At 36.6% G+C, this 26,283-nt stretch overlaps 1 protein-coding gene across 1 annotated transcript in view; it reads right to left on the reverse strand.

Moving 5' to 3' along the window:
- GPD2 (glycerol-3-phosphate dehydrogenase 2) overlaps positions 1-26,283 on the reverse strand; it is a 191,745-nt gene that overhangs the window by 94,665 nt on the left and 70,797 nt on the right. Inside the window, exon 3 of the mRNA XM_044669859.1 lies at positions 177-348. Within this exon, the coding sequence (XP_044525794.1) occupies positions 177-348 (172 nt within the window). The remainder of the gene's footprint in view (positions 1-176; positions 349-26,283) is intronic.

The following is a 26,283-nucleotide window of genomic DNA, read 5'->3' on the forward strand; positions in this document are numbered from 1 at the left end:
TGTATGGGCACCAGGACTAGAACAGATCATAAGCGAAATTTCTTCCACACTGCATTCACAAATGCAAAGCCATGATTTTAGGAGCACAGTAATTGGTACATTTAATAAAGGTAAATTATTGTTTGTGATGAAATCAGACAGCCACTTGGGTCGCCCCCACCTACGTCAGGTCTTACCCCTGGTAACAGCATCTAAGGCACAGCCAGATCCCGTTGCTCCTCCGCCAATAACAAGGATATCAAACTCAGTAGTGCTCTGGAGACTTGCAAGCTGAGCTTCTCTTGAAGGAAGTTCCTTCAGGTTAGTTTCTAAGAAACAATCTGCTGCTTCAACATGGGCTAAGTTGACCTGAAACACAAACGGACCATTCTCACTTGGTTACATGGAGCATCATTTTAGGGATATATGATGCAAGCACCCAGAAGGATACAGACAAAATAGAGATGAACATGCATGGAGCCCAGCACACTGGAGCAGAAGGGGCCACTTCCCACTGTCCCCTTGGCCTCTCTGACCCCCTCCACCCCACCTGGAGTCTCCGTCCCTGAAGAGAATGCCTAGAAGTTCTCTCTCACTCCCTGGTGAGATGTTCTGCACTCTGGTCCATTCTGCAACCCCTCCCTTTCTAGGCTGCCCATCTGACTTGTCTCCCCCAGCCCATTTAAGGGGACGCTCCTAGAGAACAGGGACTGTGTTTGTTTGCTTGTACCTGTACCCTCAGGAATTAGTAATGTACTAAAGCACTAAATAAATGCTAATTCTGTCAATTACTAATTGTGCTTCTCTTACTAGTTACAACACTGTGAGAAAATTGTTTTATCTTTATGAACCTTGATTTTTCTGTCTCTAAAATGGGGGTAATATTACCTATACTATGTATTTCAAGGCACTGTGATGTAGAAAATACTTCATAAATCATAAAGCACTATATTAATGGCGCATATTATAAAGTTGTACTTATCAGTCACTAGGTTTTTTTTATGTTATAGCAATACAAATATCCCTATTTTAAAGGATTTTTCAAAATTCTAAATATTTAGTCTAGGTTTACACAGTGCTAAAACCATCAACTTCAAAGGAAAATGTTAACTTTGTTTATCTGTCAGACCATAACATGTAACTCTGGAACTATAAGCAAATACCACAACTATCAAGAAAGGCACGGCACCTTCAAAACAACTTTTTAGAACAACTTAATTCAGCAGAAGAGATTCACAGGGACACACTTTGAACATTGGGACTCAAGACCTGGGAAGAAAAGAGAAAGACACTGGGATGTCTATCGTGAGGTCACTACCAAGATAATAAACAAAAGGATGGGGCTGGGAAGGCGCTCCAGTGAGGTTCAGCTGCTGTGGGGATGAAAGAATCAGACACATGCCATCTGGTGCCATCATGCTTTAATTAATTCTTCGTATTAATGAGGTCCTAAGCTTGGATCTACCTAGAGGAAGAATACAAGTGCTATCAGTGCCTTCTAAATTTTGGCACTGTGGGGCAAAGCCTATGCTACAGCATTCAGCAGAGGACAATCACAGGGAGACACTTTGGACATTAGGACACAAGACCTGGAAAGAAAAGAGAAAGCAACTGGGAAATCTATCATGAGGCCACTTCTGAAAACATCATTGCCAAGATAATAAGCAAAATGGTGGGTGCTCTGTCTACATGATGCAGACAACTGGTTTCACCAGTGTATTCAGTTAACCAGCTGGCCATTGTGATGTCCTGCCTGCCAAAGTAACTGTCTTTGTAATTTGGGAAAGCATCATAGTACAATATTAAAGACCGCTGGATTTGGAGCCAGAGGGCTTGAGTTCAAATTTGGTGTCCGTCACTACCTTTGTCACTTTGGACAAATCACTTAATTTGTCTGAATCTTTTAGCTTCCTCATTTGAAAATGAGGAAGCTAAACTAGAATACTCTTATAGTGTCTTCTAGCTGATCCTGTGAACTTTAAGCAATTGGTTCTCTTGTCAACGGTCTCAAATAAGGAAAACATGAATCTAGTGAAACTATTTTTGGTAAATTAGATCATGTCAAAAAAGAGAGAAGANGAGAGAGAGAGAGAGAGAGAGAGAGAGAGAGAGAGAGAGAGAGAGAGAGAGAGAGAGAGAGAGAAACACTAATGTGCTTTATACACTTTCTTAAAAAGCATTGTTCCCCCCCTTCTTTTCCATTGGGGGGGGAGAAAACAGCTGAAAAGGCCCAGATATTCTAATGCCTCCATCTTTACTCATCTCTAACTAGAAAGTACTTCTTCAAAACAAATGTGTTTCACATAAGCAATGGAAAGAAGTTTTGTTTTGCAAAGTTTTCTAGTCATGGTAAAAACTGAGCTCTACCACTGTTTTTACAAAAATGAATTTGAAATATATTATAGTTTTCACTTAATTTATATAATTAAAAAAGTTTAATTTAGCATAACAATATGATTAATTCTAAATTTTCCTTTAAAACTAAAATAAGGGTCCTTAACCTAGGAGTCTATAAATTTGTTTAATATTTTGATAGGATTACAAAATAAACTAATTAGGTTGAAATTAAAATATGTATTTTGTTTTATTCATTTAAATAATATTATTCTGAGTAGGAGGCTCACAAGCTTGACCAGACTGCCAAAGGTATCTCAGACACAAAAAGGATTAAAACTCACTGCCCACCAAGAAGTTGAAAAATTGAGTGTAAAATTATAAACATACTCTGGTTTCTACCATATAGACAACAACAAGAAAAAAAAGTTTCATTTTATTTCTTTATTTTTTAAATAATACATTTTATTGATGCACTTTGTTTTTACATTAGTCATTTCCAGATATATTCCACCTCAACAGACTCGAGGAGCATTCCTTTGCAACAAAATGTGACCAGAGTGGACAGCATAAGCAATGCTCCACATAGTCCCTCACCCTTTTACTGAAAGGAATGCATTTCTAAAAGGACCATTTTCTTTACAACAACTTGTTGTATAAGAGTGGTCATCCTGACCAAGGGCAGTTGCCAGGAATTACCACTATTATCAGACAATCATAAATACTCCATTCCTCTCCTCTAAAAAAAAGTCCCATAATACTTAGCTCATACATAATACTAAGTAGAACTACTAAAATACATATATTATGCATCTTGTGATTACGTATACCTAAAATTTATTTTAGTTCCTCAAAATTACTTGAATAGCACAATTTATAAAATGCTTTTAATTTCTTCATTATTCCTTCAAAGATCTGAAGAATCACATAGGTCCTTAAGCCATTGCACAGTAAGCTATGCCTAATATATGATGTCTTTGGTCTCACTTCAGAATAATGGAGGAAGAAATAAACCACACTCTGCTCATCAGCAAAGGAGGTGATTTTTTTAATTAAATTTTTAATTCCTAATTACTCTTTAAAGCTCTTTCAGGGAAGCACAGTTTGAACAACATCAGTTAAATGAAATATCTAAGATGAATATTAATTCATGAGATAAAACAAAATTTGCTAATTGCCCATAAAAATCTAACTCCAAAGTGCTTTTTACTAATCACTATAAGTTGTAGCAAAGTATAGTCATTATTCAGTCAATTATTTGAGATGTCAGATCAAAAAGGCCCTCATTCGTGTATCTGTCCAAATGCCTTTCTATTGATAAAGACTCTCTTCTGTTACTGTCTCAGTAATGTATTCTTCCAGTTACTGTTTTCAAATACAACAGGAGCTGTTGCCTTCTTCGCCTTTAGCATATTTTTTAGACCCACATGCCTAAAAAATAAAGAACTATAGCAAGATTTCAGTGATCAGTAAGCATGGATACCACAACCTTAGTATTCTAAGTCAACCAAGACATTAAATTTCATCAGAAACACTAGCTAAAATGCTAGAATCTAGTCAGCATCTTTTTTTTGTTATTCAAAACAATGATATTAATGGCTATAGAAGAATGGTGAAAAATCTACCATGTTACCCACAGTCTACTCTCACAGGGCATAAAATTACTCTTTGGTCAGTGTTCAGTTGCTCTACAGATTCTTCTCCTCTCAGTCATAGTTCCATTGATAATGATTGGTTTTGAATCTTTTACTTGAGTCTTGAGACTCTTTGCCTCAAGAAACATATAGCAATTTTTCTAAAAACTGGGTTATTCCACTTGTTATTTAATGATTTGCATGTTAATGTGTCCCACTAATTTAAAAGTCAAATAACCTTTATTTTAAACAAAGCAGTATGCCAATACTATTTAGACCAAGACACTCTCTCTCTCACTCTCTTTTTCTCCCTCATATATATATAGTTCTCTACTCAGCATATATGTATATATATATGCTACTCTACTCTTAGCATGCATATATATTTATGCTAAGAGTAGAGAACTTCTAAGTTCATGAATTAAATGTATTTCTAACAACCAGTCCATGAATTAAGTATCACGAAGTGATATCTTCCTTCCTTAAGTCTGTAGTTGTGAAAAATACAACATGGTCTTCACTCTAGTGACAGGAACCTAAGAAGTCATACCATCAGGATGTTCTATATTTTTTAATCAAATATTTAAAGGGATCTATGAGCTCACTGATATAAGGCAGACTATGACCTATCCATGCCTGCCCATCCTATTCCATTCTTGTCCATGCCCCCCCTTAAGTTTGCAGTAAAATATCCATCCAATGGCCTTCTGCACTATTTCTTTATATCACAAAGATATCAATGGAATACATTGGGCATCCAACTGTTATTCTTTTTTTCTTGTCATATGACCCAGTCTACCCTTCTCATTCATAAAATGGGATGAAATATTTTACTCTGGTTCTTTTTATTTACTTTTTTTTTCAGATAAAGATTTGCCTTCTTTCTCCCCAACCCATGCTCCTCCTTCCTCCCTTCTCCACTGAGACAAAAAGAAAAATAAAACTTCTGTTATAAACATGTAGAGTTCAAACAAAACTAATTTCTACACTGGCCCTTCTCCACCAAAAAAAAAAAAAGTTTCAATCTCTACCCTAGCCAATCACTTCTCTATTAAGAGGTGGGTAGCTTGCTTCATGGTGAGTCCACTGGTTGGTCATGGTGCTGATCAGTCCCTAAGTCTTTCAAATTTTTTTACAATATTGTTGTTATTGTATAAAATGATCTCCTAGTTCTGCTTCCTTTGTGACGTATCAGTTCATACAAGTCTTCCCAGGTTTTTCTGAAACTATCCCCTTCATAATTTCAAACAGCAAAATAGTGTACCATCATGCTTATATACCATAACTTGTTCAGCTAGTTCCCAGCTGATGAGCAGGAGATCCCTCAATTTCCAATTTGTTGCCATGAAAAAAAAAAAGAACTGCTACATAATTTTTTTGTACACATGTTCTTTTCTTTCTTTAATGTCTATGGCTTGGTTATGTTACCTCTGGGTCAAATGGTATGTACAGTTTAATAGCTTTTTGGATATAATTCCAAATTGTTTTTCAGAATGGCTGGACAAAATTTTTTTCTATGCCTTTGTAGTTTTCTCTCTGATACCTTCTGAGCCTTCAATATCCTCATCATTACAATATCTCTCGAGGCAATGTTCTCATGAATCTCTTCTGTGCACACTTGTTCTAATCCAGTTGCTTTTTCCATCTTTATTCTCCTCAGTGACATTTCTACCTCCTATAAAAATACATTCAGAACTGTGATGTTAGAATCTAAGTGTGATATCTCCACTTTCCTTGCTGGTGAAATGAGTTTATGAAGAAAATGTCTGCAGATCATTTCTATCTTTTGTCTATGTGGTATGTTCCTTCCAACTTCATCTTTAAATATCCTCAGAATAAATACTGAGTTGAGTCCCTCATAAAGCTTTAACTAGCTTTATCCTCCAGTGCTTCTCTCTGTTTTATGAGGCAATGCATTTTATAGTCTTCCACCATGTTTCTGAGCAAAATTCTGTACAGAATTATATTCTAAACCAGTACTGACTGCCCTTGGCTGCTCTTTTTCTCCACTTATCAAGTCCAGTGTTTGCTAAATAAGTTATTTCAGGTTCTTTTGGTTTTTCTCATTATGGCAACTGATTTACATTGAGCTTCTTATGAAACTATTATAACCAGTGTCTTTTTTATTTCTTCCTTCCATATATCACTTCTAATCAAGAACTTGCTTAAATAAGTTGTATTAAGAGTTGTTTTCATTAAATGCTATAGCTTGCTTTCTTTTTCTTTCTTTTCTTTTTTTTTTTTTACTTATAACTTCCACCTTAGAATCAATATTCTATGTTGATTCCAAGGCAGAAGAGTGGTAAGGCTTAGGGCAATTAGGGTTAAGTGATTTGCCCAGCGTCACATAGCTAGGAAGCATCTGAGGCCAGTTTTGGACCCGGGATCTCCCATCTATAGGCCTGGATCTCAATCCCCTGAGCCATCTAGATGCCCCCAATGCTAGCTTTTTTCTCATTATCTTTTCCTTTACCTTGGCACTCATTCTAACCTTTGACAGATTGTTCTCTGCCAATACACAGACAGCTGATTCAAGAATGGCTCCCCTATCAACAGTCATTTTCCATGTATTAAAATATAATCAATTGCATTTTTGTGAAGCTATTTGGTGCTTTTCCACATTGAGTACCTTAGGATTCTTCTCTCAAAGAAAGTATTCAGGATGCATAAGCAGAAGGCTTATATGTAGTCTTTTTTTTACCTTTCATTCCTTATTACTAGTCCATAGTCTCTAATATTTGTCATATTCATCATCTATTCCAACCCTTGCATTTAAAGTCACTAAGTATCACTATATATGTTCATTTAATTTGGAGGATCTTCAAAGAATTTCTTTGCCTCTTCGTTTTCTGTATGATATTGGTTCGTAAGCTACAACTATCTTCATGATGCTATTTTTGAATATAGTCATCATGAACACTGAAATACAAGATTGCAAAACATCCCATGATATTTGGATATCATGATCCCAAATACCGTATTGCCTTTGGACGCATAATAAATTCCACCAAGCTCTTTACTAACTTTTCTAAGGAGGCTCATCTTTTAATTCCAATGTAACTTTCTTTAATCTTCTTGTTTCAGAATATTAAAATTGTTGTGAATTAATTTTTCCAGAAGCTACTCAGTCATTAGACAAGCATGACACATTTAGAGTACCAATTTTTAGGTTCAAGATCATAAAAAGTACAAAAGTTCTGTGAGTCTTAGTGCACAATGTCCCTTTGTCTGCCACTATAACTGTAGATGAGAAAGGAGGCCACTGAAAATGAAAGACCAATTTATATTTTCTTTTGTTTCATTTGTTGTCATGGCCTAAGAATTCACCATTAAATGGCATGCAGACTGGTGAGGTCTCTGCAATACAGCTAAGCTGGTCCCTGAAAATCAGACTCTTTAGTCAAGACAGTACTTGAAGTCTCTCCAGAGTGGTATAAGTTGCCAATATTTTCAGGGAACTAGCGTAGACTTTGTGAACTCAGAATCACCTCCAAGTCATGACAAGCCATTGATATAGGATTTTATGTTCTTAATTCTTCATTTCTAATGTCAATGTCAGAAATTCTTTAGAATAACATGCAAAAAAAAAGTTGTTTTTCACACATAGTTTTGTTTTTTTCTTTCTCTCTAGGGTAGTGATTCCCAAAGTGGGTGCCACCACCCCCTGATGGGTGCTGCAGCGATCCAGGGGAAGTGTTGCAGGCCACAGGTGCATTTGGGGGCGGTGAATAACTGTAAGGGGGCAGTGATGTAAGCTAAGTAATATTTTTTTTGGAAAGGGGTGAAAGTAAGTAAGCTAAGTAATATTTTTTTGGAAAGGGGGCAGTAGGCCAAAAAAGTTTAGAAACCACTGCTCTAGGGCCTTGATAGACCAGAGATTCCATACCCCGATATAAAAACATTCTATAAAACATATTAATATTCAAAATTCTACTTCACAGAATCAGAATTGGAATGAACTTTAAAGGCTCTATAATCCACCACATATGTAACCTAAGAATCCACTTTAAAACATCATACAAAAAAAGTATTTATTAAGTATCTGCTCTGTGACAGGTACTATGCTGGTCTCTGAGAATAAAAAATAAGAGAAATAGTCACTGGCCTCAAGAAATTTGCATTTTAGGAGAGTAGACAACATGCAATGTGTGTATATGTTTGTTTATGCAAGATAAAGATAAGCGTGATTGTGGGCCAAGGGGGGAAGGCTACTAGCATCTAAGGAAGATCAGGAAAAGCTTCATGTAAAAGGCAACCTGTGAGCTGAGACTTTAAGAAAACTTGGGATTATAAAAGAGGCAGAGCCAGAAAGGGGAAGATGTGTATTCCATTCCTGAAGAATAAATGACCAAGGAGGCAGAGCCAAGGTAGCAACTTAGGAGCAACAAAAAGCCAAAACTGCTCTGACTATTCTTCCAAATCAATCTTTAAAAAGCGTTTCAAAATGACAGGAGTCAAAATACAATATCAAGATGAAGTGAGGGGGCTCTCCTGCCAAAGAATGAATGACCAATGATGATGGACTGCACTCTTGACTCAGGGTAACTTTCCAAAGCTTCTTCACATGTCCACACTGAGAGCTCACTATTCCCATGGACTTCACGCATTGGAGGTACCCTCTGCCACTATTGCTTCTTCCTCTGATTGGCAGTCTCCTTCTGAAGCCTTTGTTCCAAGGAGGACCACCAAGTCTGCCATGCCTGCATTCCTCTCCAGGTGGCACATCTTACTCTCCTGGATGAATTCTATAATATCCTGCTGTCAGGCACCTAAATCTCTTCTCCCCACCCCCATCAGCTTTTCAGCTCAATTTTAAGTATTATCTTCCCCCCATTAGAATGTAAGTTCCTCAAGAGCAGGAGCTATCTTTCCAGAGCTTAGCATAGTGCCTAGCATATATTAAACTCTTACAAATGTTGTTGGCTTGTTGAATGGAGTAAGGCAAGAGTTAAGGAAGAAAGATAAATTACAAGACTTTTGCTATTTTCCAGATAAGAGGTAATGAGCACCTGAACAAAGGTAGTAGCTAAGTGAGGAAGGAGAATGAGCAGTTGTGAAAAATGTTGTGTAGGCTTAAATAACCATAAACGGCAACTAACTGAATGTGAGAGGTAAGAGTGAGGAGTTGATGATGACACAAGGTTATGAACTTTGGTGACTGAGCTCAACAATGATAGGAAAGCTCAGAAAAAAAGTTTGAGGAAGAAGGAAAATAAGGGATAGGGTGAGCATCATTTTGGACGTGATATTATGGGGACATCAGGTTCTAAATATCCAATAGACAGCAGGTGATGTGGAATTAGAATTCTGGAGAAAGGCTAAGATTAGATATACCAATCTGGGAGACACACACTAATTAAATCCATTAGATCTAATGAAATCAAGTGAGAAAGTATAGAGATAGATGGGACCTTGGATAGAATCCTGAAGTATATCCACAAGTTATGAATGTTAAGTAGTGGGTGTTGATTTAACAAAGACAACTAAGATAGTTGGGAAAATAATCACATGAGAACAGCATCACAGAAATAAAGAGGTCAACCAGAGCAGTCAACATTGTCAAATGTTAAAGAAAAGTCAAGAGTGAGAGCTGAGAAAATGCTGTGAGAAAATGAGTGAGAGCTGAGAAAAATATATGACAACAAGAGCACAGGAAACTTTGGAGAATAAGTTAAGTGATGAGGTATGAAACCAAGATGTGCTGAGGAGTGAGAAGAATAGAGACAGTGAATATAGACAAGTTATTCTATTAATTTAGTGGAGAAAGGAGGAGATATAGAATGATTGCTTATGGGGATGGTAAGATAACTTTTTTTTAAGGATGGAGAGAATTAGACACATTTGTAAATATTTATATATGTATGTGTTGCCCCTCTTAATAGAATATAACTCCTTTTAGAAAGGAATTCCTTTTTCTTTTTGTCATTTTATCTCTAGTTTCTATCTTAGAGACTGACACATCACAGGTCCTTAAATGCTTACTGATTGATTGGAGGATTACTGTTCTCATTTTAAAGCTAAAGAAAATGAAATTCAAAAATACTTGTCCTCTCACCAGAAAATAAAAGAATCAGAACTTGAATTCAAGTTTTTCAACTCAAAATTCAGCATTATTTCCACTGTCATTTTGCCTTATAACTGTCAAATAGTGATGGTAATATAAATTTTATTAAGTCTTAAAAATAAATGATAAAGCATATTCCATCATCATAAAAGGAATTTGACCTAGTAATGCTAAATCTTGTAGTACAATAGAGTTCTTTTTTTCTCTGAGTGTTTCAAAGGAAATTTTTTAATCTTAAAAAGTGCCCATACTTATACATATAGTTCTTATATATACACACATACATAGAATTCTTCAATTACCTTGAAAAACTATACATTCGTTGCAATTAGATTGGAAAGGTAAGGTGGCATGAAACTAGAGAGAGCTCCAAATGCATGAATTAAGTGATAGAACCACTTCTAAGACAATATAGATTCTTTAGAGAGCCAAGTGTGGCTGTCTAGGGGGATTTAGGGGGAAAGGAATATGACAAAATTTGTGTAAAACACAAAGAGATTACTTGATAGCAACAGTGCATGAGCCCAAATGTATAGGGAATGTAGTCAGAGATCAAAACAGCTATGAAGTCAAATGGTCAAGGGAGAAGAGCTGCATTGTAGGGTTGCAGGACTCCCTGCCAACCCAGGTTTTGTGGGTTCAGAGGAGTGGCCATGCTGTTGACACTGGTCCCTAAAAAAGCCTGCATGGGTGTAATGAAGGAAAAAATATGAATTGAGAAGTTGGTTCTGACTTTACAGTGAGAGTGACTGTATTTAGAATGTACCTACAACAGTGTTCATGATAAAAGAGGATGAAAGGATGACATAGAAAGGAAAAAGGAAAAAGAAACCAATGGAAAGGGAGAGAGAATGAATAGTATCAAATGTTGAAAAGTAAGGTAGCTCAGTATATTGAGAACCAGGCCTAGAGCCGGGAGGTCCTAGGTTCAAATCTGACCTCAGACACTTCCCAGCAGTGTGACCCTGGGCAAGTCACTTAACCCTCATTGCCTACCCTTACAACTCTTCTGCCTTGGAGCCAATATACAGTATTGACTCCAAGACAGAAGGAAAGGAAAGGAAAGGAAAGGAAAGGAAAGGAAAGGAAAGGAAAGGAAAGGAAAGGGAATGAATATGAGGGCTCAAAAGTCTAGGTCCTAGTATCCTTCCTATATTGCATTATACACCAGCATCAGAGAGCAATGGTGAGAGGCTTAGCTCTTGTTCAGTTCTGGTCTTATGACACTTAAATAAATTAGGAATTTCTGAGCTCTTAGCTTGGTTTATTCAGAGGCAGTGAGAATGGTTCTGTCTAAGGGTATCTAGGAGGCACATTGGTATCTAGCACATTCAGCTCAATTAATGTGTTCAAGATACAGAAATTTGAGGCAAGGAATTAGTTAAGATATTACTTCTTCCCTGGCAATTTTGACCATAAATACTGCTCTGAGAATTTAGGAGTACAAAGTAACCTTAGAATATAGGAAGGATAGGAGGAAAATTTGTTGTAAAATAAGAGGAATGTGAGCCTATAGTAAAATAAGAGGAATGTGAGCCTATAGTAAAATAAGAGGAATGTGAGCCTATATTCATAACCCCCAAAAAAGCCATAGAAACATATTTGAGTGTAACATTCTACATTGTGAAATGTTGCTCTAGAGTTTCTACCTGGGAACAAGTCAGGGTTTGTCTAGGAGGAGGTCATCAAGCTTCTCCAGTGTGATCCAGTGAAAAGATCACTGGACCAGGTGGTATACAAATGCATTTATACATTCTAGAGACATAAGCCTGGAGTTTATATACTGCCTCTGTCATTTATTATTTGTGTTCAAGCAACCACCTTTTCTGGTCTCAATTTTCTCACTTGTAAAATGAGTACTAAAAGTACTAGGCAACCTCTAATACTTTGGCTAGATGACTACTTTTCCATTCAGCTCTATGATTATGACCATCACCTACCTCTCTCTTCCTTCAGTTCTAGAACTGAGATAAAATTGGTTCTGTCATTGTCCTATCTGAAATATGGTTCATCTGCTACCCTCTGGTATCACTTATCACTTCTTTCTGGAACAAAATTCTCCTAACTGGCCACCACCTCTCTATGTGTATAATCTTTCCCCTTTAGAATATAATTTCCTTGAGGGCAGGGACTGTCCTTGTTTTTTTATTTATATGTTGTCCAGTTGTTTTTCAGTTGTGTCCTACTCTTTGGGGTTTCTTGGAAAATACTGTAGTGCTTTGCCATTTCCTTCCCCAGCTCATTTCCCAGATGAAGAAACTAAGGCAAATAGGATTAAGTGATATGCCCAGAATCATCCAGCTAGTGTCTGAGGCCAGATCTGAACTCAGGGAAATAAGTCTTCCTGACTACAGGCCCAGCACTCTATCCACTGAACCATTTCGCTGTCCAAATTTTTATTTGTATATCCAGAGCTTAGCAGTGCTTTACACATAATAAGTGCTCAATGCTTTTTTTATTTCTACATCCAAGGTTTTCTCATTTGATGTTCACATAATACAGACAGAATACCAATTTGGGAAATGCTGAGTTAGGAGCCTGGTGCAGGAATCTAAATATGATAGAATGAGGTTCCAAAAAGGCAAAGGAAGCATCTAGGAATATTGCATAGGTTCTACCATGAGCCATGCAGGCTTACTTGCTATTCCTTATCCCCCCATCTCTGTGCCTTTATACTCAATGTTCCCCCTTGCCGAAATGTTCTCCCTCTTAATATCACTAGTTTCCATTTAAAAAATTAACAACAATAACAATAACAACAATAATGCTAACATTTACATAGGGTTTATGATGTGCCAGGCACTGTTAAGTGCTTTATAATTATTGTCTCATTTGATCCTCATCACAAACCAGAGGGTAGATAGGTTATTGTCCTTTAAACACTTCTTTCTAAAATTACAACCATTAATTTTGCAGAAGGTAAGTACTATTTTGAAGGTTAGATAACATCCTGGACACACCAATTTTGTATAATTGCTGACTGTCAAGCCACAATTATTGAATGTGTGCTATGCTGATTGCTATTGGATATATGTAGTGGTCATTGATTTAACAAAGACAATAAAGATAAGTTGAGAAAAAAATCAAGTGAGAACAATGTTATAATTCTAGAAGAAACCAGAAGAGAGGTCAACTAGAGTAGTCAACATTGTCAAATGCTATATAGAAAAGTCAAGGACAAGAGGTCAGAAAATGCCATCATATTTTAAAATCACTAGTATCTTTGGGGAGGATAGTTTAAGTGATATATTTTAAGAGTGCTATTGTTACTCTCATTTTTACAAGAAGGAAACTGAAGCAAACAGATTAAGTGGTTAGCCTAGGTTCACACAGCTAATAAGGTCTAAGACTGGATCTGAACTCAGATCTTCCTGTCTCCAGGCCCAATGTTCTATCTACTTGTCACCTAGCTGCCAATTCCTTAAAAACAAAGCTCAGATACCATTTATTCTAGAAGTTTCTCCAGGTCTCCCTAGCTACTAGTGCTTCCCTCTGGACTCTGTGTGTATTTTATGTATATCTATTATGTGTACATTGTCTCTTCCATTAGAATATAAGTTTCTTGAGGACAAGAAGTGTTTTTAGTATTTCTCTGTAGCCCAGGACTTAACAAAGTGCCTGGCACCAAGTTAACACCTAATAAATGCTTGCTGATTTCACAAGATCTGTTGGCTGCTTAGATATCGAAGGGGAGGAAAGGGAATAATCATAGAAATTTCAAACTAAGATAACCAAAAGAATTATGGTACCATTAAACAAAACAGAGAAAGTAGAAAAGAACAACTGTGGGTGTGGGAGGAGCATACATTCAATTTTAGGCATGCTTAATTTAAAATATACAGAGAGAATGTCTTTATGTGAATGCAGTTTGCAAGGTCTCCTGGTTTTTAAGAGCTAAATTGTTCAGTCTAGTCTAGAGCCTTCGATGCCTCCTGGTATCTCAACAAAGCCAAAACTTCTCACTTGAACATTCGGAGGATACCTCTCCCTACAACTAGTTATCACCATATTTCTTGACTCTCCTAATTTCGCTTAATTTCAAGTTCTTAGTATTCTACTCCCACAGGGTTCAGTCTAGTTAGTTATTCTGTTTTATACCTCTTAGTAATCCTATTGTCATGCCTTTGCACATGCTATTTCTTCTACCTAGAATGCTTTTATCTAGCCTTTCCACTTAATCAGGTCGCTCATTCTCCTTTTGTACCTTATTCAAAACTCACTTCCTTGATAAAATTGTCATGACTGACCCAACTTTCCCTGCTTCTATTCAATATCCTCACACAGCACTCAGTACTGCATCCATTCAATAATTGTGGCTTGACAGACACTCAGTCAGCAATTAAACAAAATTGGCTGTGCCCAGGGTATTATCTAGCCTTCAAAACAGTTCTATAGCACTTACCTTCTGCAAAATTAATGTTCATAGTTTTAGAAAGAAATGTTTAAAGGGACAATCAGTTCAAACAGCCATTAACAAAAGATAAGAAATAGAATCAGTTGCCAGAAGACTTCTCCAATATTAAAAGAGAATGTCACTTTGTGGAAATTTATTTTATTTCAGATACCATTCACTAAAATGGGCTAATTTGAGGTTAACAAGCATGTTTGGATAAATGCTGAAAAGTGTTGCATTTCTGAACTTGAGCACCAATTTTATTTAAGGGGCAGAAAATACCACCTAGGTCACCACTTGTAATTATGTGGACTTGCTTGTTTTGACTTCCTACTTAGGAATATGCAAATATAGAAATACATATCTATACTATCTTCCCTGGAGCAAGAAGACTGATTGGAAGCAAGCAAGAAAAAAAAAGAGAAACAATAAAACAGGGTGGCAGTTGGAAGTAATGGAATTTGGTAACATAAAGTCTTCTGTACTAAAATTTACTACACCCTCTGCCCTTTCTATGTAAAATTAGTTACAAAGGAGCCCCAAGAAATGAGGCTTAAAACTAAGGCTTAGTCAAGTTCTAGGAAAGATTTGGAGCATAAATGAAAGTCTAAGGTGAGCAAGAATGTCACTGAATAATCATATATCTGTGAAATTCTAACTAAATTCACAGATAGAAGCCTGTCTGAGAGAAAATGAAAAAGATAATATCTAACTTCTATGAGGAGTTGTTTTTTTTTTTTTTGTTATCTGGTTTCTTTTCTAGAAGAGAAGGAAGGTTAATTTTTGTAGTTAGTCTACCCTAAGTTTTATTAGGAGACAAGCAGGTGGCTCAGAAGATAAAGCACTGAGTCTGGCTGGTGTCAGGAAAGCCTGAGTTCAAATCTAGCCTCAGATATTACTAACTGTGTGACTCTGGACAAGTCAGTTAACTTCTGTCTGCCTTATTCTATTGGAGATAGAAATGGCAAACCACTCCAGTATCTTTGCCAAGGAAGCCCCATGTCCATGGGATCACAAAGAGTCAAATATGACAGAACAAGTTGTTTTTTTTTTTTACAATGAGATTTTGTGTGTATGATCTTTAAAAGTCAGTTACTTTTACATTAAATCAAATGTTAATGTAAGCTTAAATTTAAAAAGAAAAGTCCTAGAGTAGGTAAATCTCTAGCAATGTTCAACACTCTGACATTAGCCCGACAGCACTGATCAAGAGTCCCTCAAAATGAACATCTTAGTAGATGCAAAAACAAAGTGTACTTATCATACTGGGCTTATACGACAGAAATCCTTTAGCATTCGGAAGATCAGTTTTTCTTATGTTTGTATTCTATTAGACTTGCAAATTTAAAAAAAAATCTAGACATTTGCAACTTCGGGTGAAACCGAAAACAAGATCTAATAATTAGTGTCTATTTCTGAAAGAAGTGCATATTTAAAGACCACAGGCAATTAACAACCAGGTTGTCCTGTAATCATGTACAATATTAATTGGAGTGTAGTGTAGGGTTCATGCAAATCACTTTGTACAGCAGTTACCACTTTTATTCTCTTCTACATTATGTGATTCAATCAATGGAATAGTCAGATTAAAGTGAAATTACTTCATATTTTATTTATTGTAGCCAAAGGAAGCACTCGCTACATTTGTATTTTCCTGAAAGTCAAGTAAAAATTAACAAGCCTCTCTTTCCAGTAAAATTTTTGGAAAGGATATAATGGCCTTTCTCATCTAAATTCTTTCTTGACTTTAAACAAGGATGCTTTTTTCCCTTTCTTGTCTTGTCTTTACATGAGAGCCTAAGTAGCATTTCTCAATAAAAACATACCACAAGGAAGTATTGCTACCAGAGAAAATACTGTTGTTCAAGAGATGTCAACAAGTTGCCACAGCCATCTCCAGTTCAGATCATGAGGGCTAAAATCATAAGAATCAATGTTACATATATTAAAAATATATATAAATGTCTCACATTTATATGTATTTATAGTATTTATGTTTATATGTTTATTATATTACATATAATATGTATATTTATTTCTTATATAGTTTTTATATGTATATATATATTTACATACATAAGAAAGAATCTGCCTAGAAGAGTTATAAAAACCTCATACTCGGCTCAAGGACAGTTACACAATCTCATCTAAAGATCAAGTATCTGTGTGGGGGTATTTTCAGCACAGCTTCCTGAATGACCTCAGAGGAGAGTGGTTAGTCTCAGTGTCTATAATACTTTTGACAGAATGTATATTGTATTGAGATATAAATATTATCTAGATCTAGAAATCAAAAGTTTTTTTTAATTACAGCTTTGCAACATGCAAAAGAAATTGTTAAAAATGCAATGCTTTCTTACATTCAAGAATTAAAATCTGGAACAATAACAACAAAAAAACTGAGTCTATTTCAATTTGCCACCACTGGATTTCTGAAACACTGACTTAAGTGAGTACATTAAAACTGACTTGAAATGATCAGTAACATTAATCAATCAAACAATCAGTCTGTTAAATGCCTGGAATGTGTCAGACATTATGTTAGGTGCTGAGGATACAAAGACAAAAATGAAACTGTCTCTGCCCTCAAAGTGCTTACATTCTTTTAGGGGAGTCAGCATGAAGCTATATAGTACAATAGCCAACTCTGGAGTCAGGGACCTGGGTTCAAATCCTACTTTTCACACAAAGTAACTGTATTATCTTGAGCAAATCATTTAACTCTCCAAGGCTTTCATTCCTTATCTATAAAACAAGGAATTTAGATCAAATGACCTTTAAAGTGTCCTTTAGCTCAAAAGCTACCACCCTAGGATCCTAAATAGATACATATATATAAATATTCTGTGTGTGTGTGTATTAGAAAAATAATTTCATGAAAGGAGCAACTGGGAAGAACCTGGAAAGGACTCATAATTGAAAGTTGAGCTGAACTTTGAAGAAAGCTAGCATTCTAAAGTGTACCTTTAGTAAGGAAAGAATGCATTCTAAGCCTGGGAGACAGCCTGTGCAAAATCATGGAAATAGGAGATAAAATGATATATATTCAGAACAACAAGGCAATTGAGATAAAAAGGGATTCATGTCATATAATATATGTAATATATACTATATAATAATGCTCCAAGTGTAAACTGTATAGGGACTGTATGGTAGAACAAACTAAAAAGAACATTAGGTACCAAATAAAGATTCCAAAGGTAAAAGGAAACTTTACCATTTATTGACCAAGGGAGTGAATAGTCAGATACTTTCTTTAAAATAAACATACAATAGGAATTTGTTACAGTAAAAAATTTATTACACACAAGAAGGACATTTAGAAAGAGAGAAAAAATTTTTTTGCCTTTGCAACTACTTCTGCCAAATTATCATAGTGGTTTTTGAAGTATCAGTTTTTAACATTTTATTTTTCTTTAATTACATGTAAAAACAAGAACTATCTATTTATTTTAAGATTTTATTTATTTATTTGTGGTGGCAAAGAAATGGAAATTGAGAGGATACTCATCAATGGCCATTGGAGAATGTCTAAACAAGTCATGGCCTATGATTGTGATGGGATACTACTGCTCCATAAGAAATGATGGACAGGTTAACATGGAAAAGCCCACATGAAATTATGAAGAGAAAAATGAGCAGAACTAAGAGAACATTTTATACTGTAACAGAAATATCATTTGAAGAATAACTTGTGTTCTATCTACCTCCAGAGAAAGAACTGATGAATAGAAACAAGCAAGATAGTTCATAGTTAAAACCAACAGTATATTAGTGTCCCCATTTTTCCACATCACTTCAACATTTGTCAATTTTGCCCTTTTTTAACCAATATGAAGTATCCGTTTAAGTCTCTGGCAATTGAATAAATGATCAGGAATGTTGGCACCAAGTTATAAATTTTAGGGAACCCTCTTGTTTTTTGTTTCTCCTTTTGAAATATTGTTAGATGAAAAAGGTTTATATTAGGGACAATAACAGGATTTTCAATAACCCCAGTTGTTTCCACCTACTAAATCCCCATCTTTTAACTCAAATGTTCATCTAGTGATGTTCTATGGCTACAAAGCATAAAATGCAATTTCCAAAGATAAAAATTGTAAGTATCCCAAAGGGCAACAAAGAGATACATAGTGAGCATAAACACAGGTTCTACACTAAATGACATGCAAACAAGATATGGTATTAAAAACATCAAAGGTACATTTGACCAAGAAAGGAAATAGGTTGGTAATGTACTGAGTATAAGAGATATATGGATATTAATTTAACTGCTCCACTGGTACCCATAACATTATCAAAAGACCCAGAGGAGGGTCACCATTGCTTATGGATAGATCTTCCAAGAAATATTCACAGAAAGATTTGGGCAAAAGTAAGAAGACACAGAGAGGTTGTTGTGATCTGTATCAGTGAAGGAAGAATCTACACCAATAAGATCACCAACCCATCAAAGAATCTACTTTCTTCATCAATCAGCCTACAGTTCTTTCAACTACATCTTAAATCTACCCCCAGTTCTTTTTCTTCTGCTTACAAATTCACAGGTCTCCCTAGGAGAGAAAAAAAAGGGAGCTTTTTTCCAAGCCTAAAACTACTATCCCTTCTCCTATTTTGTTCTAAAAAGAGAAGTCTAGGTTCATTGCGTCCACTTACTTCAGCCCCTTGTGATTTTCTGCCTCCTCCACTCAGCTGAAACTGTTCTAAGCTCATTTCCTAATTTCTGATCATCTTTGGCCAGTTCTCACACTTTTGACTTTTCTGCCTGTCTGTCTCTTCCTTCATAATTCTCTTTTCCATAACTTTCCATGAATTTTTACTACTGTGTACTTCCACCTCTGTCCTTGTCTAGCTCTTCTTTTTCTTCTACATACTTATAAGACCCCTTAACCCAAAGTAATGTAACTAACAAGTAGTCCTATTCCCTGAAAAAAAGGGATCCAGTGAGAGAATAACTCTCTCATTAAATTATAAAATCAATTTGCGACAAAGCTTAGACATCTCTATTGAATTAATCATAGGTGCAAACTATTTCCAAATTGAATACAGAGGGCAGTAAGGTGATGCAATGGATAAAGCACTGGGCTTGAAATTAAGAAGGCTCATCTTGAAGAGTTAAAATCCAGCCTCAGATATTTACTAGCTGAGTAACTCTGGGCAAATCACTTAATCCTTTTGCCAGGTTTTTTCATCTATAAAATAAGCTGAAGCAGGAAATGGTAAACCACCCCAGCATCTTCTATTTTATTAAATGACCATACTTCCCTCCCTGAAAGAATATAGTCAGTTTTGATGGGTAGGTGATTCTTAGTTGTAAAACCAATTCCCTTAGGATTTCCCATCAGCATCAGCAACAATGTCTCCAGAACAGTGGTCGATGGTAGGATATATGCACTAAAAGCAGAACTAACTAAACACACCAAGGACAGGTAGCCTCGGGACTTTACGAGGGCACTGTTTTTCCAAGTCCAAAAGGGTACTTCAGAGGATTCTACAAAGGGACCAAAGGATTCCAATCACCAGAATTATCCTTCAGCCACATGAGCTCTCTAAACTTAAGTCCATTCTCCTCAGGGACATCACATGTAAGAGGACAGTGCATCCCAGGATATTGAAGAAATTTGATTTGTTACAACTATTCTTTCTTTGATATTCTTTCTATAACATCTCAGTAACTAGTTTTCTAAAAGCTAATTCTGGCTGACTGACAATCAATGAAAAACACATCAGACAGGGGCTCATAAGCAATAAAAGTAGAGAAACCACCCCCAATCCATTGGGGTTCTTTATAGAATTCTCAGAGGTAGAAGTTACCTTCTTAGGACCCAGGCTGCCAATGTTAGCCCAAGAGGGGCAATTAGACTCTAAAAGCAGAAGTCCCCCAAGGCTTATATGCCTTTTCCATTCCCATGGCTACTACTAATCTTGATGTTGACTACTCATAAATTTGGAATCAGTCTTGACTTCTTTCCTGAGTCTTAGTCCCACATATCCAACTACTGGTTAGACTTGTCTACTTACATGTCTTTCAGATTGTTAAAGGCTACCACACAAAGCTTAACTCATCACCTTTCTTCCTGACCCTGCCCTTCCCTTTTTATTTCTTCTTAGTCACTTAAGCCTAAAACCCTAGAGTTGCCTTAACATTTCCTTCACTCCTCATCACAATAAGCTTCTAAATCTTATTGCCTCTATCTACAGAGTCATTCTTGAATCTGTCCCCTCCTTTATATATCTTCTATATCCTGCCCACAAATTTGAGAACTGATTCTGTCACTCCTCAGCTATTCCAACAGTTTTCTAGAATTCCTTCTTTAATTTTCTCCCAGCTTCAATCTATGCTATACACCATCACTACAGCAATTTTTCCAATAATAATGACAGGTATATCTAATGCTTTAAAGTTTATAAAGAACTTTACGTACATTATCTTATTTGATGCTCACCAAAGCACTGTGAGGTAGATGATTTTATTGCCCTCACTTTACAGATGTGGAAACTGAGAATAAGAAAGGCTAAATGATTTGGTCAGGTACACACAGGCAAATGTCTTAAATCTTAAGGTCTTCTTCATTCTAAGGTCAGACCACACTCTGAACTTGCAGAACTCCCTATCAACTCAATAAAGTCCAAATCCCTTTGCCTAAAACTCCAACCTTCCATAATCTATCTCCAATATATCTTGCACTACTCTTGACAATCTGAAATATTCATTATTCCCTAAAAGCAAAGGTGTGCTGGTAAATGTATAACCACTAGCTCTCAAAGAAAAAAAGTATGCAGATCACATATTTTTAATTTTATCTGCATTATGAATATTTCCCCATCTCCTTAAATCTAGACAATCCATTCTTAATCTGTAGTATTTGCCAATTTTCAGGGTGTAAACTCCCCCACTAAGAATTTAGTAATTAGCTTTCTTAAGCCAGTACAATCTGACTTTAGCACACCCTTGTCCCAGTGTCCTGTCATTTCCTGTTTCCATATATTTGAAATTTATCTCCTTGATTTTTACACTTCATTCATTCTCTCCCTTCATCTGTTGACATTCATCAAAATTTGGATCATAGGCCACTCCTAAATGAAGCCATCCCATAGGCAATATGATACATATAAAAAGAACAATAAATTTGACATCAGAAGACATGGATTGGAACACATGATACCTATATGACATTGAGCAGGTCAAACTTCTTGGGCCTTCATTTCCTCATATCTAAAAATAATGCCACTACTGGATCTGTATCCCAAAAAGATAATAAAAAAGGGGAAAGGACTTACTTATACAAAAATATTTATAGCTACTCTTTTTGTTGTGGCAAAGAATTAGAAATTGAGGGGATGTCCATCAATTGGGAAATGGATGAACAAATTGTAGCACATGTTATTAATGAAATACTATTGTGCTATAAGAGATAATAAACAAGATAATTTCAGAAAAAGCTGGAAAGATCTGCGGGAACTGATGCAGAGTGGCATAAGTAGAACTGGAAGAACATTGTACACTATGACAGCAATAATGGACAATGATTATCTGAGAAAACTTGGCTACTCTCAGTAATGCAATAATCTGAAGCAATCCTGAAAGACATCACCAGGGAAGGACATCCACCTCCACAGAAAGAACTGTTGGAGTTGTCTTTCACATCAGTGTATTTTTGGTTTTATTTGGGGGGGTTTTGGTTATGTATGGGTTTGCTCTTACAACAATGACCAAATGGAAGTATATTCTGTATAACAATAAAATTTTTTAATTAAAAATAAGGGGACTGAATTAGATTAACTTTGGAGAATCCTTCTAGCTGTTAAAAATTATTGATATTGCCTTAAGTGTCCTCCTCAAAACAATCCTGGTAGCATATGCCTGTTATCCTTAGTTAATAGATTATAAAACTGAGCTTCTCTGTGTGAAGTGACTTCAATAGCCTGGCTAGGAAGTACCACAGGCAGTCTTCTGACACAAATCCAGTAATGAATGTCATTGCTTCAGCTTGCTTCAACTTCATTTCTATTTTTTTTTAAACTCTTACCTTCTGTCTTAGAATCAATACCGTGTATTGGTTCTAAGGCAGAAGAACAGCTAAGGCTAGGCAATGAGGGTTAAGTGGCTTGCCCAGAAACACAACTAGGAAGTGTCTGAGGCCAAATTTGAACCCAGGACCTTCCATCTCTCGGCCTGATTCTCTCTCCACTGAGCCACCTAAGACTAATGATTAAGACCCAAGTGAGTTTGAATTTTCCTTTTGGATTGAAAGTGAGCAAGAAATGTACCCTTCCAATATAGAATTAAAAATATCAACTTTTCACTGCATCCCCCTATATTTTCTTCTTAGATACCTACTTTATAGCCCCCAGTAGTGAGAGTGAACCCCAATTGGCAAGGTCTCTGAGAAGTCATAGCTTAGAAACAGCCAGACACGTAGCTTGCTCCTCAGCATGAGAATTCAACCCCTCCTCTCCCCAAATACTGTATGTTCTTCCAAGAAATTACTGATGCAGGAATTCTGTGAGAAGCTTGGTTAGATGGTTACACACTGACATATTATCAACTTATAGAAAACTCTGTTTAAAGTCACTGAAGTAATCTAAATCCACTGTCTCCATCCTGTCAATCACTGACTTCCACTGTGAGTGATCTAATCCCCCTGCTTGATTCAACCCTCTATAAGTATCTACCTCAAATCAATAAACCTTATCATTGACCAGCAAGAGGCCTCGAGTCTGTCTGTGACCCTCTTGATCCCAACCTCATTCCTCTTATCCCATTCCATGACCCACAAAAAACTTGACGAGCTGGTCTCTACACTACTTTATGCCGATTTCAAAGGAACAATTTGTCCCCTAGATCTAGAAGGCTAAGGAATGAGGACCACAGTAATAACTTAGGAGTCTGAGGCACACAGGGCTTAGCTCTTACTATCTGAGTGTCAGAGGAACATGGTTCTAATCCCATCTCTGCCACTTACAACCTCAGCCCAGTGAAATCTTCTCTGTGAGCCTCACTTTTCTTTATCTACAAAATGATGGGTTGGATTATATGGCCTCAAAAAGTCCCTTTCTGATCAGGATTATAGTCCTAAAAGTGATGATCTGCAAAAGGAGTGGCCTGTTGTATGGCATAGAACCCTGGATTCAAATGCTACCTCAGGCCTGTGATATATAATTCTGGAAAGTCACTTAACTGCTTTGTGCCTCAGTTTCCTCATCTGTAAAATGAAGCTAAAGGTGATGGTATTTCATTTCAATGGGCTCTCACTACAGCAGGGTAATCATTTTACACTACCCTAATTACCCACCATCCCACTGACCCCAGCAGGTCTTCTAAACATTTTTTATTCCTTATCAAATCTCCCATGGTTCCTCTTCCCCTAATCCTATCAGCTGGGAAATCTGTCTCATATTTGACTGAGAAAAACTAAGGCTGTTTACCCTCTTCTCCTCTCCTCCTTGACTTGCATCACCTAGATGCCATGTTCTGTCAACTTTACTTTCATAACATCTCGCTTACATGCCCCCTTCCCTTGTCCTGACTATCCCCAGAGGTACAGGACTTTATCATCTCATAATTAACTCCTGAAATAGCCTGCTGGTGGCTCTCTTCTCCTCTCAATTATCAGTGATCTTCATAAAGTACAGATCTGACTATCATTTATTTCCCTATTTGTTCATTCCAGTGGCTTCTTATTACTTCCAGGATCAAATATAAAATCTTCTTCTCGGCATTCAAAGCCCTTCCCTATCTGGTCCCCTCCTGCCTTATCCAGTCTTCTTATATATTACTCCCCTCTATATATTCTAAAATCTATTGGCAATGGTCTCTTCTTCCTGTCCTTTAAACAAGACCCTCCATCTCTGGACTCTTCTTTCTCCTTTCACTAGCTATTCCCCATTCCCAGAATCCTCTCCCTCTACCTCTGGGATCCCCTGGCTTCCTTCAAGTCCCAGATTAAATTCCATTTTCTATGAAAAATTTTTCCTCACCCCTCCTTTCATGCGAGTGCCTTCCCTCTGAGATTATCCCCAATTTATCGGGTCTTTATCTTGTTTGCACATAGTTAATTGTATATTATTTCCCCATTAGACCGTGAGCCCCTTGAGAGCCTTTCTTTGTATTCTTAGCACTAAGTATGACGCTTGCACATAGAAGGCACTTAATGCCCACTGAAATGACTTCTAAATCTATAACTTAAATGATCCACACAAAGGTCACCATGAAGCAGTATTATTCCCTGAAAACATGTAAAGGGTTGAGTGAGGATCTTATCCAAAAATGCAAAATTGTAAATATGATTTTTTTTAAATCCTTACCTTCTGTCTTAGAACTGATTCATGTATTGGTTCCAAGGCAGAAGAATGGTAAGGGCTAGGCAATTAGGCTTAAGTGACTTGCCCAGGGTCATACAGTAGGAAATACCTGAGGCTAGATTTGAACTCAGGTCATCTCAACTCTAGACCTATCTAATATTCTATCCACAGAGCCACCTAGCTGACCCTAAAGATGATTCTTGATGACCTAAACCTAACATACTTTTCTCATGGATGAAAAAAGATGGATTAATTATTTAGTATATATACACTAATAGAATATCACAGCTAGAAGGGTCCTTAGAGATAATTAAATCTAAATTTCTCCTTTTGCTAAAAAGAAACTGAGGTTCCAAGATATAATCATTAAAAGTAAGAGGAAATGACAAGTCAAAAATTCAAGTCTCCCTCCTCCTAGTATCCTTTCTCTATGCTATGTTACCTCCAATGAAGTGTGAGGTTTACAGTCCTGAGTACCTATCTCTGCTTTATCAGCTCTGTTTTCTTACTTGTTAATCTGCTATCTGCAGGGGGTCTCTCTGTCATTAGAATGAATTACCAAAGTAGCTTTAAAAAAATAAAAAAACTAAACAATCCCCCAAAGTTTACATACAAGTCCATCACCTTTATTTTTTTAAGATTTTAAAATATTCTTTGAAACACAATAATTTTTAATAAGCAGTAAAGCAGAAGCCTATCTCAAATTTTAAGCTGAATGGCATGGCAACTTGACAGTAAAAGCCTGGTCTTCACTAGCTCAAAGCTAATCGGAGCTTGGCTACTGTTCTCACTGTGCAACCTGGGACAGATCCCTGATCCCCTCTGACTAGGTATGTCAGCCATAAAACAGCACCAAAAATCATCAGAGGCCTTTGGTGAGATGCATCGAAAAGAAATTACTTGAACATCCTATTTTTACAAAGTGCTAAATAAAGCTAAAATTATAATGAAAATGGTTGGCAACACTTTATAGAATGTCTCTAGCTTTCTCTGGGCACAGTTTCAATGCTTTTACAAAACATTTCCCTGTGGATGCATCTCATTCCACAGAGTTGCTATGAGGGTAATAGTTTTGACTGGCCTTAACCTAAATACAGTATATGGAATCCTTATCAAGCTGAAGAGACAACCCCAGCAAATTTAGCTTGTGTTTCTGGAAGGAGACACTTCTTCCAGGAAGCTGCAAGCAAGGTTCTAATCAAAGGGAAAAAAAGTGAATGCTATATTCCCTTGGCACAATCTGAAGCCCTAAAAAGAAGGGATTCATCTTGCTGTCAAATGAGAAGGGAAAGCCAAGAGAGTCAGGGATTCCATAGGCAATCACATGATGGCCTCAGCTTCATAAAGAAGGACCCATGACTGACTTACTTGTGAGAAAATCACCTAAATATGAAAGGTTGGCCATTTGTAAGAGTCATGACAACTTGTGAATGGCTAGATGGTTCCTCCACAAAAATATTAAATGAATATGGGACAACTGAGAACCTTAGTTCCAGTTTATGCTCTGCAAAATAGCCAACTTCTTGACAAGTCGAAAAAAAATTCTCTCTCTCTCTCTCTCTCTCTCTCTCTCT

The sequence above is a fragment of the Gracilinanus agilis genome, chromosome 3 (assembly GCF_016433145.1).
Source record: "Gracilinanus agilis isolate LMUSP501 chromosome 3, AgileGrace, whole genome shotgun sequence".
Classification (NCBI taxonomy): Eukaryota; Metazoa; Chordata; class Mammalia; order Didelphimorphia; family Didelphidae; genus Gracilinanus; species Gracilinanus agilis.